The sequence below is a fragment of the Tympanuchus pallidicinctus genome, unplaced genomic scaffold (assembly GCF_026119805.1).
Source record: "Tympanuchus pallidicinctus isolate F22 unplaced genomic scaffold, pur_lepc_1.0 scaffold3, whole genome shotgun sequence".
NCBI lineage: Eukaryota > Metazoa > Chordata > Aves > Galliformes > Phasianidae > Tympanuchus > Tympanuchus pallidicinctus.
The window spans coordinates 17149912-17165094 of NW_026294747.1; the positions used below are offsets into that span (position 1 = coordinate 17149912).

Below are 15183 nucleotides of genomic sequence, written 5' to 3' on the forward strand. Positions count from 1 at the left end.
TTGCCTTCTGAAGATTAAGTAATGTATGTTTGAATGGCAACGTGATAAATTTCTCTTTACAAGAGAGATTTCTTGCAGTACTTAAGTTCTATTAGCAAATAAAAATAATGCCTGGTCACTTTACTAATGAAAACCAGCAGCATGCTGGTTTGAAAAGTCAGAATGGAATGTGGTTTTGTTTGCATAACAGTAGGCTCAGCTGTTTTTCTTCAAACTTCTACAGTGAAGGCAATTGCACTTTACTGTAGGGTGATATTTTGCTTTTTCTGCAGAGCTTTAAAGTTGTACCACATCTTGCTTGCCTAAATTGTTTTAATCTGGCCACGTACAAATAGTGGTAGGCCTATTCTTGGAACAGTATAGATATTTATCAACAGTAGTGACAAATTGAATTCTAGAGTAGAGCAGTCTATGCTGTCTTAATATTACAATAAGTACAGTTGCAAGTAGATCATAAAGTTTCTTAGTAAATTTTTGAAGGGCAGAATGTGTTAATAACCAATATATAAATATACCTAGTGGATGCCGTGTTGTTGGTTGCTTGATGTGAAAGCTTCTGTATGTGAGAGTTGGAAATTAACTTGCTAGCTATACAAAGAAACATATTCACAGTGTAGTACCTTCATTTGTGTTGATGAAGAATCTTGTGACAAATGGTACATAGTGCTGAGAGCAGCATGTACACGAAAGGGGTGAGAGCAGTAATCAGTGTCTTTTCTAACAAAACATAGTGACAGAATTAAATTGTATGCATTATTTGTCTATTTTTGTATACCTTTGTTTTCAGTTTAATCTTGGTTTTATATTTTTCTTTGTTTCATTTTCTTTTTGTTTACCATTTGTGGTAGTGCAAAATCGGGGTAAGTTTGATTTACTAGGATTATTGTGAAATTATGATGAATCTTGCTTGGATTTTTTAGTCTGAAAAGTGCTAACTTTTTTTGAAAGAAGTCTAATTCTGAGAAGAGAGAGATTAGATTCAGAAGAAATTGTTGTGGAAGTGTGTTGCTGAAATATATCCCATGTTGTCTTAATGCTAGCTGTGTGTTTTGTCTTAATTTGCATGGTGTGTTTTTTTCGTTTACAATGGAAATATTAAGTCTTTGAAAGTTTGTAATTTGGGTTTTGAAAGTTGCTTGGGGAATAGTTGATAGTCATGGTGATTCAATTTGAGGGTAGATATATTTGTTTAAAGTATGCTCTTTGCTTACTAAATGTGAGTTGCTTTTAATATGATGTTCGTGCTGTTCATCTTTGTGAGCTGTACTGCTGATGCTGTTTGCCACCACTGTCTTAGTGCTTCCAGTTCACCATTACAAGCTTAATGCTGTATTAACTAAGAAGGAAGGCTACTTTCAGTTTAAGGTATCTTTACTTTATAAAAAAAAAGTCATGCACGAAGTTTACATACCTATTAATTCTACATATGAAAATTACACTATTGTGTATTTTGTGTAATTTGTGTATTGCCTGAAGTTAGTGTATTTTCATTTCATTTTTCTACTGTTACCTTTCGGTTTTTACACCATAGAACTCTTTGTCATTTCTACCATTATTGCTCTCTTCAGCGCCTTTACTTTTTTTCCTTAGTATTTTCCTTAGTGTTTTCTTAGCTTCTTCCAAATCTGTTACCTTTGATTTGGACCAAGAAACTTGGATTACAGCAATGCCATTTGGCTACGAGTTCTAGATTTATGTTCCCATCTAGTGACAGTGCTGTTGCATGGAATTTGCATGCTGCTTTATTTCCTTGTGGGTCAGAGCATGCTTGCCTGCTGGGAGCCATTGTAAATACAGTTACTTCAGATGGTTTTCGAAGGGCCACTTTGTTCACTATTACACCTAGCACCTGCATTTTTTATATTGGTTTTCTTCCTATATGACCACAATTTCTCTATGGCTGACATTAGACTCCTTTTGAATATATGTAACAACTAGCTTTCCTCAATTTGTCTCCCATTCTAAGTAACACTCAACCAATTTTAGATGCCCATCCCTTGATTTTGTTACTTAAATTCCAGTAGTCAACTGCTCCTTTGAGATCTGGTGTTTCAAGTTACAAAGTAGTGACTATGTATCTACCATCTGTTAACACTGAAAATGTCACTGCAGTAGACAAAGATAATATGAGGATGGATTTTGCACCACTTTAAAAAAAAAAAAAAAAGTCTAATTGGATGATGTGCCACTAAATTGATATGTCAGTTGTGCTATTTATGTAGCTTGATCATTCATTGCTGGAGCACAGTGATTTTCTGGTGAAGCTGGAAGATCATTTTTGGAAAAGTGACATTCCCTGCTGTAGGCAAAATGTTGATGCATCTCTTACAAATGCCAACAGCAGCTACTTCTTAATTCTTCCCAAGAGATGTCTTGAAATTTCAGTTGAATAATTTCCCATCTAAGTGAGTTTGTATCTCTTACTGTATATGAACAAACTCTGCATATAACATTCTGCTTCATGGAAGCATTACTTTTTGGATCCATTACTCGAATTATTTAAACTTCCAATAAACATTGTTTTGCTTATTTTTCCACATTTACTTCCATCACATTTCCTTCCATCAACACAACTATTTTCTGCATGCAGTAATATGACTGCATCATAACTTCACCTTACTCTTTCAGTGCTTTCCCTGTACTGCTCACCTCTAAATCAATTACTCTTTCACAGTGAACCTAAAGCATGCAGGGAGGCTATTGAAATGACTACAGCAATTCTCTGAACTGCATGCCCCAGAAAGCTTTGTGAGCCAGTAGGAGGAGGGGAGGCAGTGCTCACATGCCTGCCTGAGGTCATCTTTGGGATTCTCTGAGCATATCTGTGCTCCTTTGTCACCAGTGCACCTCCCTCACTGCATGAGCGAGTTACTGTACTTAACCAAAAGGACAACAGAACCACCAGTTTCAAAATTTAACTGCTTTGGAAAAACATTGTATTCCTTTCTGGCAAATACAGCATTAAGCATTTTAATATCTTCTTACCAAGCAATGTTTTATAGAATCTTTATTTAAAAATTAAAAGCGGAAAAATACCGAGTAAGGCAAAGCAATGCAATGTATTTAGGGCTGATGATTTGTGAGATCAATGTAGTGTATGTTCTATGCTAGGAGGAAACCATGATCTGTTTTTACTTTAGAGATATGAATATTTTGGAAGTGTACAAATCAGTATTAGCTTTTAAAGTCTTCTCTTTTTTGTAAGTGTAATCTAATTATTGAGCTGCTAATTGCTGAACGCTGTTTCAGCACTATCGGATTTTAAAATAGGTATACTAGAATGGCTGCTTGTAACCAGCTACATGATGGCTCCTCCTCCGATTTATTTCATTCCTTAGTAGTGTGTTTAGCTGGGATGAATTACTGGGAGGTTCTAGAAAACTGCAGCAATCCAGGATCTAACTGTCAGAGATAAGTCAGACATCTCCACCTTGTGGTGGCAGCTTTGGCCTGAGTGTCAGTAGTGGTTTGAGACAGGTTTTTCTGTAGTTTTCTTAAAGGCAAGACCCAGCATCACTGCCATACAGAGATTCCCTATGCAGCTTAGCTTATTTCTCTATGTAGTCCTTGTCGATTTCTTGTGACTGCCTTACTGGTTATATCGTTGTGCCTCTTAGGCTGGGAAGTGGAGAAAAATGGCTGTTTGCAAGAAGATAGTAATTTGATTGCAGTGTTAAAGTTACTGTTTACACTAGTTCTTGTTATTAAGAACTGTTTTTATTATCATAGGCATGAGTTGCTTGAGGAAGCCAGAAGACAAGGTTTACCTTTTGCACAATGGGATGGACCTACAGTAGTTGTATGGTTGGAGGTAAGCAGTCCCTCCAAAATAGGTTAATAATGAACATGCTTATTTTTAAGGAACTTAAGATTTTGGGGCCAGGAGTGCTTTCCAGATTTGGTTACTACTGGGTTTTTTTTTTGTTTCAGCTGTGGGTAGGGATGCCAGCGTGGTATGTGGCTGCGTGCCGAGCAAATGTGAAAAGTGGTGCTATTATGTCAGCTTTGTCTGATACGGAAATACAGCGTGAAATTGGAATTAGTAATCCCCTGCACAGACTGAAGCTGAGACTGGCCATTCAGGAGATCATGTCACTAACAAGTCCGTCTGCCCCTCCCACTTCAAGGACGGTAAGGAAAGTGATCCAACACTAGATGTCTTTCAGAACCATTAGAATTTCTAAATCTTCTTTCATAATTATGTAAGTGAAAGGATTTGAGCTTCAAGTAAGAATTTCTAGAAACATCAAATCACAGGGAGAACAACTTTTCCTCCTTTTCTGGAAATTAAGAATGTGGTGCTTTCCTTAAGTCTAGTTTCTATTAGTGTAATTATACAATTAAAAATACTTAGAATACTTATTTGTCTCTCCTTTTAACCTCAGAAACAAAACAATACAGATGATGTTCACATGTTTGTAGAGAAATTTGTAAAATAGTTTGTAGTAAAATAGAGGTTTTCTAAATCCATGTATGCAGGGCTTTTCATTTGGATTAGTAATTCATACTGTGTGGAATTAGGGGTCCACTTGTACCTTATACATTGTGTTAAATTTAAACACTGGAAGTTGAATTCCATCTCTCAAGTCTGTGTACTCTACAGTCTGAAGTTATTTTTGGGATTTCTGAGGTTATGTACAAGACTACAAATACATGTTTTGGATTAGAGCACAGTCAAATGTTGGTACACTAATTACATCAATGAAAGTTATTTGTCACGTTCAGTTGTGTAATATCTTTGAAGAAAAAGTGATCTGTGTTAATGGCCTTTTATTCTATGCTGTCATGTTAGATAGATTGACCTATACTTAAAACTTTTAGAAACCATTGCTTTTGCCCATGCCTGCTCCTTATATGTACCGATTGCTTATATGTTCTGCAACCTTTCCTCTTTGTTACTGCTTTCCTTTCATTGGATGTGATTGGTTCACTGTGGGGTCATGTTAGACCACGGGAAATGTCTGGGTAACACATGAAGAAATGGAAAATCTTACAGCCACACAACAAACGGTTAGTTTATGGTGTTGCCACTTCTGTTCGTTAGAGTGCTTTTCCCACTTTTTGAACTACTGAACCAAAGGCCCTTTGGTCTTCTTTCTATCCTTTTAAAAATTAATGCATTACAATTCTGCATTGTGGCTTTTTCTAATCATTAACCTTGCAATTTGATTATTGATGTGTTTTTTTTTCCAGATGGGAAAAAAATCAACATTGATAAGACTGTTTAAAAAAAAAAAAAAAAATTAAAAAAAACACACAAGCAACAAACTTTCTAGAATCTGTTTAAAAAAAAAAAAAAAAAGCTGACTTGATTTAACTAAGAGATAAAATTGATCTGTTTGTGCAGAAATTTCTCTATTTCTCTTCCAGAAAAGTTGATCAGTAGATGGTTTTCCAAATTCTTATGGGACAATGAGTGTCTTGTGTATTTCTCACAATGCATGATGCATGCACTATGTAGAATTTCCTTTGTATGCAGTAGACTTAGAGTTTGCAGTGCATCTTTAACTTTTGTCTCATTACTAAACTTAAGTACTAATATATGTGTTCTTTTGCTTTTCTAACCACGTAACAGGAAGATGAGGAGGGAAGCTGGGCTCAGGTTGGAAACTTTATGTAATATTATAGACTACATGCAATGTGTTGTCATAATGAGCACGAAAGAATCTGATTTTCTTTGATTGCCATTTCATGGAGTGACTCTTGGTGTAGAATGGGGACTGGGAAAGAGGGAAACTACATGTTTACATAGTACAGAGTTACAGGATACACTTAGGTTTAGGCTGTTTAAAAGCGTTAATGTTTTTATACAGCTCACAAGATGTGGTGGTTCATCATGGCAAAATTTGTAAAATATTTTTTATTACATAGTGTATCACAAAAAATTATATATGTGGCACTTCTAAATAGGAATGGTAAGGGAAAAATATTCCAAAGGCTTTCTTATCATTAGCTTTCAAAAACATTTGTCCTCAAGCTTTTGAATATCCAAAATGAAGTTACTTATTCTTATTGAGCATTATGGTATTCTCTTTGTGTTTAACAAACTAGATCAAATTAAAATGTAATGATGTAAAGCCTTGAATTTTTTAATGGGGAAATGGCTCTTTGGGGCACCAGTCCAGTAAGAATATCTGTTGCGTACAGAAAGTTCTTGCTCAACCTAGCCACCATCACAGGTGTACTGCATAGTAAGCCTAGACAACTAAGAAGATTTCTGTGCACTAATTATGTAATCCCCCTTGATTAATTGTTTTCCCTTCAAGTTTGACAGATCCTAATTGTATTTTCAGGCATTGAGAAAGTTCAGGTTTTTTTATACAGGCATATAAACAGAACTAAGGATTTGCCCGTGACTTATATCTTTGGATGGTACAGTCTCTTCTCATGTGGTCCCCTTCCAGTTTAAACCTGTTCAAGTCCCATTAACTTTTTCTCAGGTGCTCGTTTGCAGATTGTCTGTTAGTAAGCATGGCTTGTATCCCTATTACAAAAATAATGTGCTTTTTCAATTTTGTTACCCAGTGATGGCTTGAAGAAATACATTTGTGTCACCTTACTTCTTTCTAGAAGATGTTTCCTCTAGAGAAGAAATAAAACTTAACTTCTGCAGTAAAAATAAGTTATCTGCCTTCTCTTTTGAAAAAAGAGAGCTGCTGTTTTTTGTTGCTTGAGGAATGTTTAGATACCTAGTTTCAAATTGTTTTCTGAAGTGTTCTACAAAAAATGTTTGGTGATCTGCAGATCTGTGTGAAGGTGGAGTCTAAATGGAGTCTAGCATTATAATGAGGGCTAGCAATTAGAGTCATTGGTTCTTCTATAGGGAACTTTTTAATTTCTGCTTATATAATTGGGACCTGCTTCTGAAAACTGCTAGGCATATTAGAAAAAAGCCAAACAACTACAGTTATTTTTCAACCATCATGTATTTTTGTGCTAAGTAATTTTTTAAGAAAATTACTTTTTCTGCTAAATTTTCAAGAGACAATATTTTCAGCACCTTCGCTTTTCAAGAAACGCTGCATTTTCAGCTCAACAAAATGAAGTTCTGGGAGTCTTGCTACTAAAGCAGTTACGCCTTAGTTTTTAAATGTTGTTGCATAATTTTTTTTCATACTCTTTAAGATGATATATATTAGGGCAGTTTTACTTAGTGATCTGACTGTCTGGGCTTGCTTTACTTCATGAAGATAGCTTCTTCAAAAACCTACATGTACTGTTTAATGTTTTTGATGTGTTTACGGAATTTTTAGCGCTATAAGCATTGTTTTATCACTATCTTTAAAATATGTTGTCTAAAAAAGCTTTTCTCTGTATTTCTCATTTTAATAAGCTTATGTTTTACTTCTTAAAAACAGACATTAGCATATGGTGATATGAACCACGAGTGGATTGGCAATGAATGGCTCCCTAGTCTGGGGCTCCCTCAGTATCGCAGCTATTTCATGGAATGTCTTGTTGATGCTCGAATGCTGGATCACTTAACTAAAAAAGATCTACGTGGCCAACTTAAAATGGTGGACAGTTTTCACAGGTAAATGGGTTAAGCTGGACACCAAACATCTACAGCAAGTATTTTGTTTACCTCTAAATAACTTTTTTTCCTTTCTAAACAGAAACAGTTTTCAGTGTGGAATTATGTGCCTAAGAAGACTGAACTATGATCGAAAAGAACTTGAAAGAAAAAGAGAGGAAAGCCAATCTGAAATTAAAGGTTGGTGACCAATAGTTAAGTTAAAGGTTAATGACTGAAGTTTTGTCCTCAGTCTGAATCCATGCTGCTTGCACCATTCTGCCTCAAAAATGTTTTGGTTTGATTGGTATAAATACTTCTGTGTAGTGTAAAAACAATTAACAACAGCACAAAACTACAAACCACCAGAAACCTATTAAGAACATAATTATTGTTTTGATATTAGTGCTGTACAAGTACTAATTTATGGAGTTTTTCTTCGAAAAAAATGGCAGTATATTAACAGTATGTTGATCTTTGAACTCTTACAGTGTGAATGTCCTTCAGCAAAATTCAAATACATTTCCTTTCCACTTAGAATTGCAGAAAATTATAGTAGCGTGTATACAAAAGTGTATGCTACTAAATTGAATGCTGTCAGAACTTAAAGGTAAATAAGATTATAAAACATTATAATAAAGCTTTTCTGTTCAGTTTCAATAGGAAATGCATTAAACTGCTATTGGACTTCTGAGTAGTACAAAAGAAAATAAATATTTAGTCTGTTGAAAGTAAGGTTAAGCCACTTGAAAATGATAGTTTAAAATACAAGATCCATGTTGATTCCTACCTGCATGAACACTATTGCCCAACTGTACTTTTCTCATAAATAATGTGACTAATCTCCTCTGTAGGCAGAGAGAGGAGTTTGTGCAAGATCCAGTGTTGATGGATGTAGCAAAAACTGCTGACTGGAAACAATCCATTGCAGTCCAAACATGAAGTGTTGTTGTCAATTCAGACCATCTCGTGCACTCAAAAAAAGCAGGGGGAGATTAATTTGTATCCTAAATATTAAATAACAGAATTCCTTTAGGGCTACTGCTTAGCATCAATCACAATGAGTTCTGCATACATGAATATCAATCCCTACACCAACATGCAGAACAAGAAAGGACTGTATTTTTTTTTGTTGTTCAGAAAAGTCTCACTATATAAATCAAATTCTTTCCTGCATAGATGTCCTTGTGTGGAGCAACGATAGAATGATCCGTTGGGTATTGTCCATTGGCCTCAAAGAATATGCGAATAACCTTGTAGAGAGTGGAGTTCACGGTGCACTTGTGGCCTTAGATGAAACGTTTGATTACAATGCATTAGCTCTCTTATTACAAATACCGACGCAGAACACACAGGTAAGCAAGATTTACATTATGGTTGATGGGTATTTTTTTTCCCCTTTAGAAAGGATAAAAATGGAAACAATTATTATTTATTTTTTTTTTTTTAGGTAAGCACATGTTTTTGTATTCCTGGCTATTGGAAATGGAAAGGTGTTCTTAATCGTTTTTCCTGTAAAAAGAGAAAACGGAGCTATGCTTTAATTATTTTCTACTTAGTTACAGTTCTAGTTGTTAAATCTGCTTGAAAAAAGAATGCTGTTTGTAACTTTTGCTCATATTCCATCTTAATATTAGTGTAAAACGTATCATTTTTTGTTGCTCGTGTTACAACTTAGAAAGCTTAACCACTCTTGCTTTTCAAGTGTTAAGAATGTTTAATACTCTGGTTAGAAGATCTTCAACAATTTGTTTTAAAAGAAATACAGGCTCCTGAAATTTTAACAATCATTTTTTTTATTTCATACTCTAAATTTTAGGCTCGTGCTGTTCTGGAGAGGGAATTTAATAACCTTCTCATTATGGGCACTGACAGAAGACTTGATGAAGTAAGTTTCTTGAGCTTTTGAGTTCTGTGTTTCTAGGAATTATATCAGAACTGCCAAGTCAAAGAATGTAGCTTGACCCTTGTCAATTTACTGACAAAATTGTGACCAAAAAAAGGACTTGTAAATTTGTTGTGAATTCTTGGATATGGCAGTTTTTATGTAAGATAACTTTGAATGTGAAAGCATGAGGTGATTCTGCAAGTTTATCCGTAGCTTGCATAGTTAAGCCTACTAGCAGCACACTTGTCATTGAATCATTCTTTCCTGTGTAAAGTGTGGGGAAAACAGTTACTGATGTTGCAGGTCGATCAAGTATAACTGAGAAGGTCTGTACAGTACAGTTCAAACCTTTATCCCAAGTTACTCAAGTTATCCTTGAGTTACTATCTGTTAATACTAGTGTGGAACAATGACCAGAAATGTTTGCTCATCCAAGTGATTCTTATTAGACAGTCTGTGATTTACAGTGTACATGCATTATTCCAATGTAAGTAGTACAAAGCTCTAACAAGCTATGTATGAGAAATTGTGTTGGTGCAGCCTCACCTCAAGCATCGTTTGCAGTTTTGGGTGACAGAAAATAAAGATACAAAACTAGACTTGTTGTAGCCCTTCTATGGCACATCCTGATAGCCTAGTATGTATCTACACTAAGCTTTTAATCATCTCTACAGAAAACAGCTTGATAGTTTTCTGAGTTATTTTTCAGTAGTGATTTCTCACTGCGGGAGATGGAGCTTTGAAGGAGGGGTGTTCTACTCTGTTCTGGTTACAATGAGCAGCAAAAGTATTTGATTATGAAGTTCTTTCCAAATAATGAAGACACGTGTCTCCTAATTTTAATTATAAAATGTAATATATAAAACAGCAATCAAAAGATAGAATTGTTTCTAAAGGTGAAATTGACAAGTGTAGATTCACAGTGGATGTACATTGACATTCATTGAGAGAGGCATTTTTGGGCAGGGTGATTTAAACGGTTGCATCTAATTACAGTGTGATACTTCTGAAAGATGCAGATATATGAATGCAGAAAGAATCCTTTGGGAATCTTTAAGTTGTAATTACTGAGGCAATTAACCGCTGCTCTGAACGGCAGTATTTACTACTGCTGTTCAACTTTTTTCTCCTCACTCTGATTACCTCAATTTGTAGCATGAGAACGTGCTGTAGTTGTATCATCACTCCTGTAAAACAAAATTTAAAGTTATAAACAGCTGTTCAGCTTAAGCTGAAATGTTCTTAAGTAGCTTTTATGAGATGTTCCATTTCATATCACTCATTCTTAGACGGTACAATGCAAATTACTATAAATCGGGAAGTGAAAACATTTGAACTACAAGGGTTTCCTAGATGTGCCAAACACATGAATTTGCATAATTACTTAAATGAAGAGCCTACACTCCAGTAAACGAGCGCATATTGTTGAAAACAGTGACCCATTGCAATTGAGCTGTTGAAAATTAGGTCGTTCAATGATGATGTATTTACCTAAATTGTCAGTAATCCTTTTAATGTTGGTAACAATCCTGAATTTTTGAACTGCTAATGTTTATCAATTTAACAGGATGATGATAAGAGCTTTAGGCGAGCACCTTCATGGAGAAAGAAGTTTAGACCAAAGGACATAAGAGGTTTAGCTGCTGGATCAGCAGAGACTCTTCCTGCAAATTTCAGAGTTACAACCTCAATGTCTTCACCCTCTATGCAGCCAAAGAAGATGCAGATTGATGGTATTTACTTTGGATTATTTTAAGCATGATGCACTTTCTTGCTTGAGATTATAGGGAAATGAAGTTCAAATTAGTTTTTTTGCTCCGTAAAAGCATCTGCCTTGTGCATGATTGTATTTGTAACACTGTTTAACCACAGAGTGCTTTGTAATTTCAGGAACTGTGCTAGATAAGGAGGTTCTTTTTACTTCATTGGAATAACAAAGATAATTATATTCAGGAAATTTTATTAAACTGGGAAAGTAAAAGGGCATTTAGTTAGAAGTCTTGTAATGTGACGCATGGTTTTGAATTAGTAGCAATTAGACCAATTTAATTGGTCCCACATCTGAAATGCAGTAAAATGCATTCAGGGAATGTTATATCTCTCAGATATTTTTGAGAATATTACGACTTGAGAAAAAAGTACATTCCTCCCCCCCAGTAGTCATTTAACTATTGAGCGTATTTGTAACCACTACTTTAGAATTATTTATTAGAATGATTTATATGGATGGATGTCTCCCTTCTCTGTAAAGGGAAAAAGAAAGAGGGAGCAAAAACACTGTATGAAAAGGAAAAGAAACAACAAGTGAGATCTGTCAGAAAAGAAACAACAGAAGTGAGATCTGTCAGAGTAATTATATTGTCAGTTTAAAACCAGTCTCTAATACCGTGAGAATAAATTCTCAATTTTTCTTACAAAACAAGTAAAAAATAGATTGAAAATATGTTTAATTGGAATAGATAGGATGTGAGTTTCCTCGTAGTCTGTCAGAGTTGTCTCAAGTTCTGAGGAGTATATGGGAGTCAAAGTCAAAGAACCACCCTTTACACCTGATGTTACTGCCTTTACTACTTAAAATGTGAGTTGGTTTACATTAAAGATTTTTCACTAGCACAAAACATCTTCCAGAATTCATATGAAAAACTATGTATAAATAAAACTTTCTTACATTAAAACACCTCTTCTTACTGTATTAGAATATATATATATACACACCATTGGCAGTTCGTGTGCCAGTTGGCATGCAGGTCTTTTTTAGGATTCTTTTCAATAGCCACAGAAACTAGAAGTGAAAAATATATAAAGTATACACAGTAAATTTAGATTTTCTAACTTGTAACTTGTGAGTGTAGCAGCTATAATCACACTGCTGTGATGGTTTTTGAAAACTAACATGCATGCTGTGTTCTGCATGTTTTCCCATGCTTCTTGAAATAGGCAGTGTATCAGGAACACAAAGATTGGATTCTGCTACAGTAAGGACCTACTCCTGTTAAAGCCTTCTTCTGGTGAGTAAAGTTGATAGGTGTAATGGTAAAGCAGCTATTTATGAGTAAAGTGTCAGGTGTTTTAATAGAACGAATTTTAAAGGTTTTTCAACTTGCAGAGTAGATTGTTCAAAATATTAAGCTTATTTCTTACAAAGACAACTGAGTTTCAGTATTTTCTTTTGTACATTGTGATATTCCTCTTTTTTTTTTTTTTTAAATCACCTCAGAAAGGATTAAGTATGCAAGTGACTGTAGAAAGCGCTGAAGTCAAAGGTGAAGTGAAGCAGCTAGTGAAAGTGGGGAGGAAGGGAACTAAATTAGGGATATAGTGGAAAGAAAACTCATTTTGCAGTATTGTGATTCAGATTCTTTCAGTCTTTGCTTGGTCAAATATACTGCAATATCTTCCATATTGAATTTTTGTGGGGTAACTACATTGATCTCAAGTTCCATACTCCATACCATTGTGATTGTTCAGTTTGTCTGTTTGGATTTAGTTACCTGCAGTCCAAGGTTTGGGTAATTGTGGAACTGTGGTGACAGTGAAGCAGCTTGATAACAAAGGATATTTAAACAAAAAATGGGTGTCTTTCAGCTAGTGAATAGACTAGAATTCAGTTCTGTCATGAGGATTTGGCTTGATTTTTTTCTTCAGCAGCTTCTGCTGTATTTTCTCATCAAACAATCTTGTTTTGCAAACAAGTTTGGAAACTAACATTTTTGACTGTTGGGTATAGAGGAAATCCAATGAAAAAATATTCTGTCACTAGCAGTTATCTATTGGAATAAATTGCCCATCTCTATCTCTTCTGTGTACAGCTTCTTTCTTTCCACCAGTAAAATTCGTATCAACTCATGTATAGTGGCTGCCTTTTCTTCAAATCCTGAACCTTTTCACACATACAGGTTTAGCTCTAAAGAGTTCTCAGCAACTAAAACTATGTGGATCTGTCAGTGTATATAATCTCAGGGGTTTTCTTAATGTTCTTAGTTTTAAGACATCAAAGTTTAGGGTCTTCACCCATATACACACTAGAAAATTCTCAGTGTGGAGGATTATGATGCAAACGACCTAGAATGAAAAATCTAGGAAGTACTTGACCTCGTGCTTTACTTTGCATCTGAAATTAATAATATGCAATGAAATGGTATATGTTGTGGCATGGCAATAATTTGGTGCATGACTGCTACACTACTGAGTTGTTTCTGAGGAACTTAGCAAATGGTTTGTGTTTGTTGTTTTTTTTTAACAGCATTTCATTCTAATCCAATGATTTCTTCATTTTGCAGTTTACCCACACTATTTCTACCGGTGATATGCAGCATTTTGAACATTTGGAAAGCGTAACCTGTTAATACTTCTTAAATGGACACTTTGAGATATTTTATTACAGAGTTTTTAATTAGCAAATAAATTCATGAGTACTATAGAGAAAATATTTTAGAATCTAAATGTTTCTTATATTTATGTGACTTCTCATTTATATAGTTACTTACTTTTTTCTGTTTCTATTCAGTCTACAATGAATCATTGCTGATTTTTAATCTAATTTTAGTCTTTCCAACTGAATGTACTGTAATGCTTGTATGTATATGTCCCTATAAATAATGTAAGGTTTTTGTAAATTATGCAGTTACTGTAATTATCATTGTTTTTTAATAATGAAACTGAAGGTGAAAAGAATTTTAATACCTTTGTAAAAGTATCATGACACCAAGCAGTATATATTTTGTCTTTTGGAAATGTTAGCTAGATCTGAAAACAAGTCCAGCTTTTTTTCAGACAAGCGTATGTTGTTTGTTGAAGGTATGGTACATAATTGTTCTTCTTTTCAGAAGTGTACCTTTCCACAAAGGAATTGTCAAGCAGTGGGAATTTGTCTTTATTTAAAATATAACTCGTTTGAAAAGCTGGGAAGAACTAGAACACTATGGGACACATTTTAGAAGTGATTGACTCGGTCACAACTCTGTCTCTGCTGTATTTGTATAGCATATCTTCACCAGTGACTGAGAACCAAGCCATAAACCAAGAACTGTTTTTCTTAACTGAGGAAGATAGACTTCATAATAATTCCTGGTTGTAATCCACAGGCCACAGAGAGTGCTTTTGTGCTGATTTTTTATTTTTTTTTTTTTGACTGAAAACACTTGTGGAAAGATGCTGGTAAAACTAATTTTAATGGACCAGTCATGAAACACTGCAGTCTCACGTCAAATGACTAGTGAAAATGAAGGTACAGTGTGCTGAGAACTAAAGCAGTGCAACTCCTAATCAAGGCCTTACTTTTCTTACTTAAATCATATTTTGTGTTTTGTAAACTTGTTCTAAAGAGTTGTCTGGACTTTAGTTTGAATGGTTGTAGCCATTTTGGACTGTATGAGTAGAAAAATGTATCCCAACACTTGTAAATGGCATATTAAAAAGCCAGCAAGATTCTGTTCAGATGGTGCATTATTTATTATGCAACAATATATATATAGCATGTCTTTTTTTCTTATTATGTTTTCCACTTTTAACTTGCTTGTAAAACAAATTCATTGTTACTGTTCTGTTTTTCTATTAATCTTTTGTGTATTTTCAGATTATGTAACAATATGTACAGTCTACTTTTGAACTATTTTTATCACAGTATTATTTATTGCTTTCTTTCAATAAAGTACTGATGCATTTTCCACTGCCAATAAAACACTATTGAAAAGCTAAAATCTAATTGTATGCAGGCAGATACTTTTTGCGGTGAGTGGATATTTGTCAATAAAGCATCTTAATGATTCTTTGCTGCCCTGTA

At 34.6% G+C, this 15183-nt stretch overlaps 1 protein-coding gene across 7 annotated transcripts in view; it reads left to right on the plus strand.

The window, feature by feature from the left end:
* Window positions 1-15183, plus strand: part of PPFIA1 (PTPRF interacting protein alpha 1) — a 56699-nt gene extending 41516 nt beyond the window's left edge. For 2 of the 7 annotated variants that reach the window (XM_052693125.1, XM_052693119.1), the window contains 11 exons: window positions 3730-3811; window positions 3931-4131; window positions 4948-5010; window positions 5576-5602; window positions 7359-7534; window positions 7617-7714; window positions 8693-8868; window positions 9333-9401; window positions 10969-11134; window positions 12339-12409; window positions 13682-15183. In XM_052693125.1, the coding sequence (XP_052549085.1) occupies window positions 3730-3811; window positions 3931-4131; window positions 4948-5010; window positions 5576-5602; window positions 7359-7534; window positions 7617-7714; window positions 8693-8868; window positions 9333-9401; window positions 10969-11134; window positions 12339-12397 (1117 nt within the window). In that variant the 3' untranslated portion in view covers window positions 12398-12409; window positions 13682-15183. The remainder of the gene's footprint in view (window positions 1-3729; window positions 3812-3930; window positions 4132-4947; window positions 5011-5575; window positions 5603-7358; window positions 7535-7616; window positions 7715-8692; window positions 8869-9332; window positions 9402-10968; window positions 11135-12338; window positions 12410-13681) is intronic. The other 5 variants (XM_052693121.1, XM_052693120.1, XM_052693122.1 and 2 more) reach the window with 5 other exon arrangements.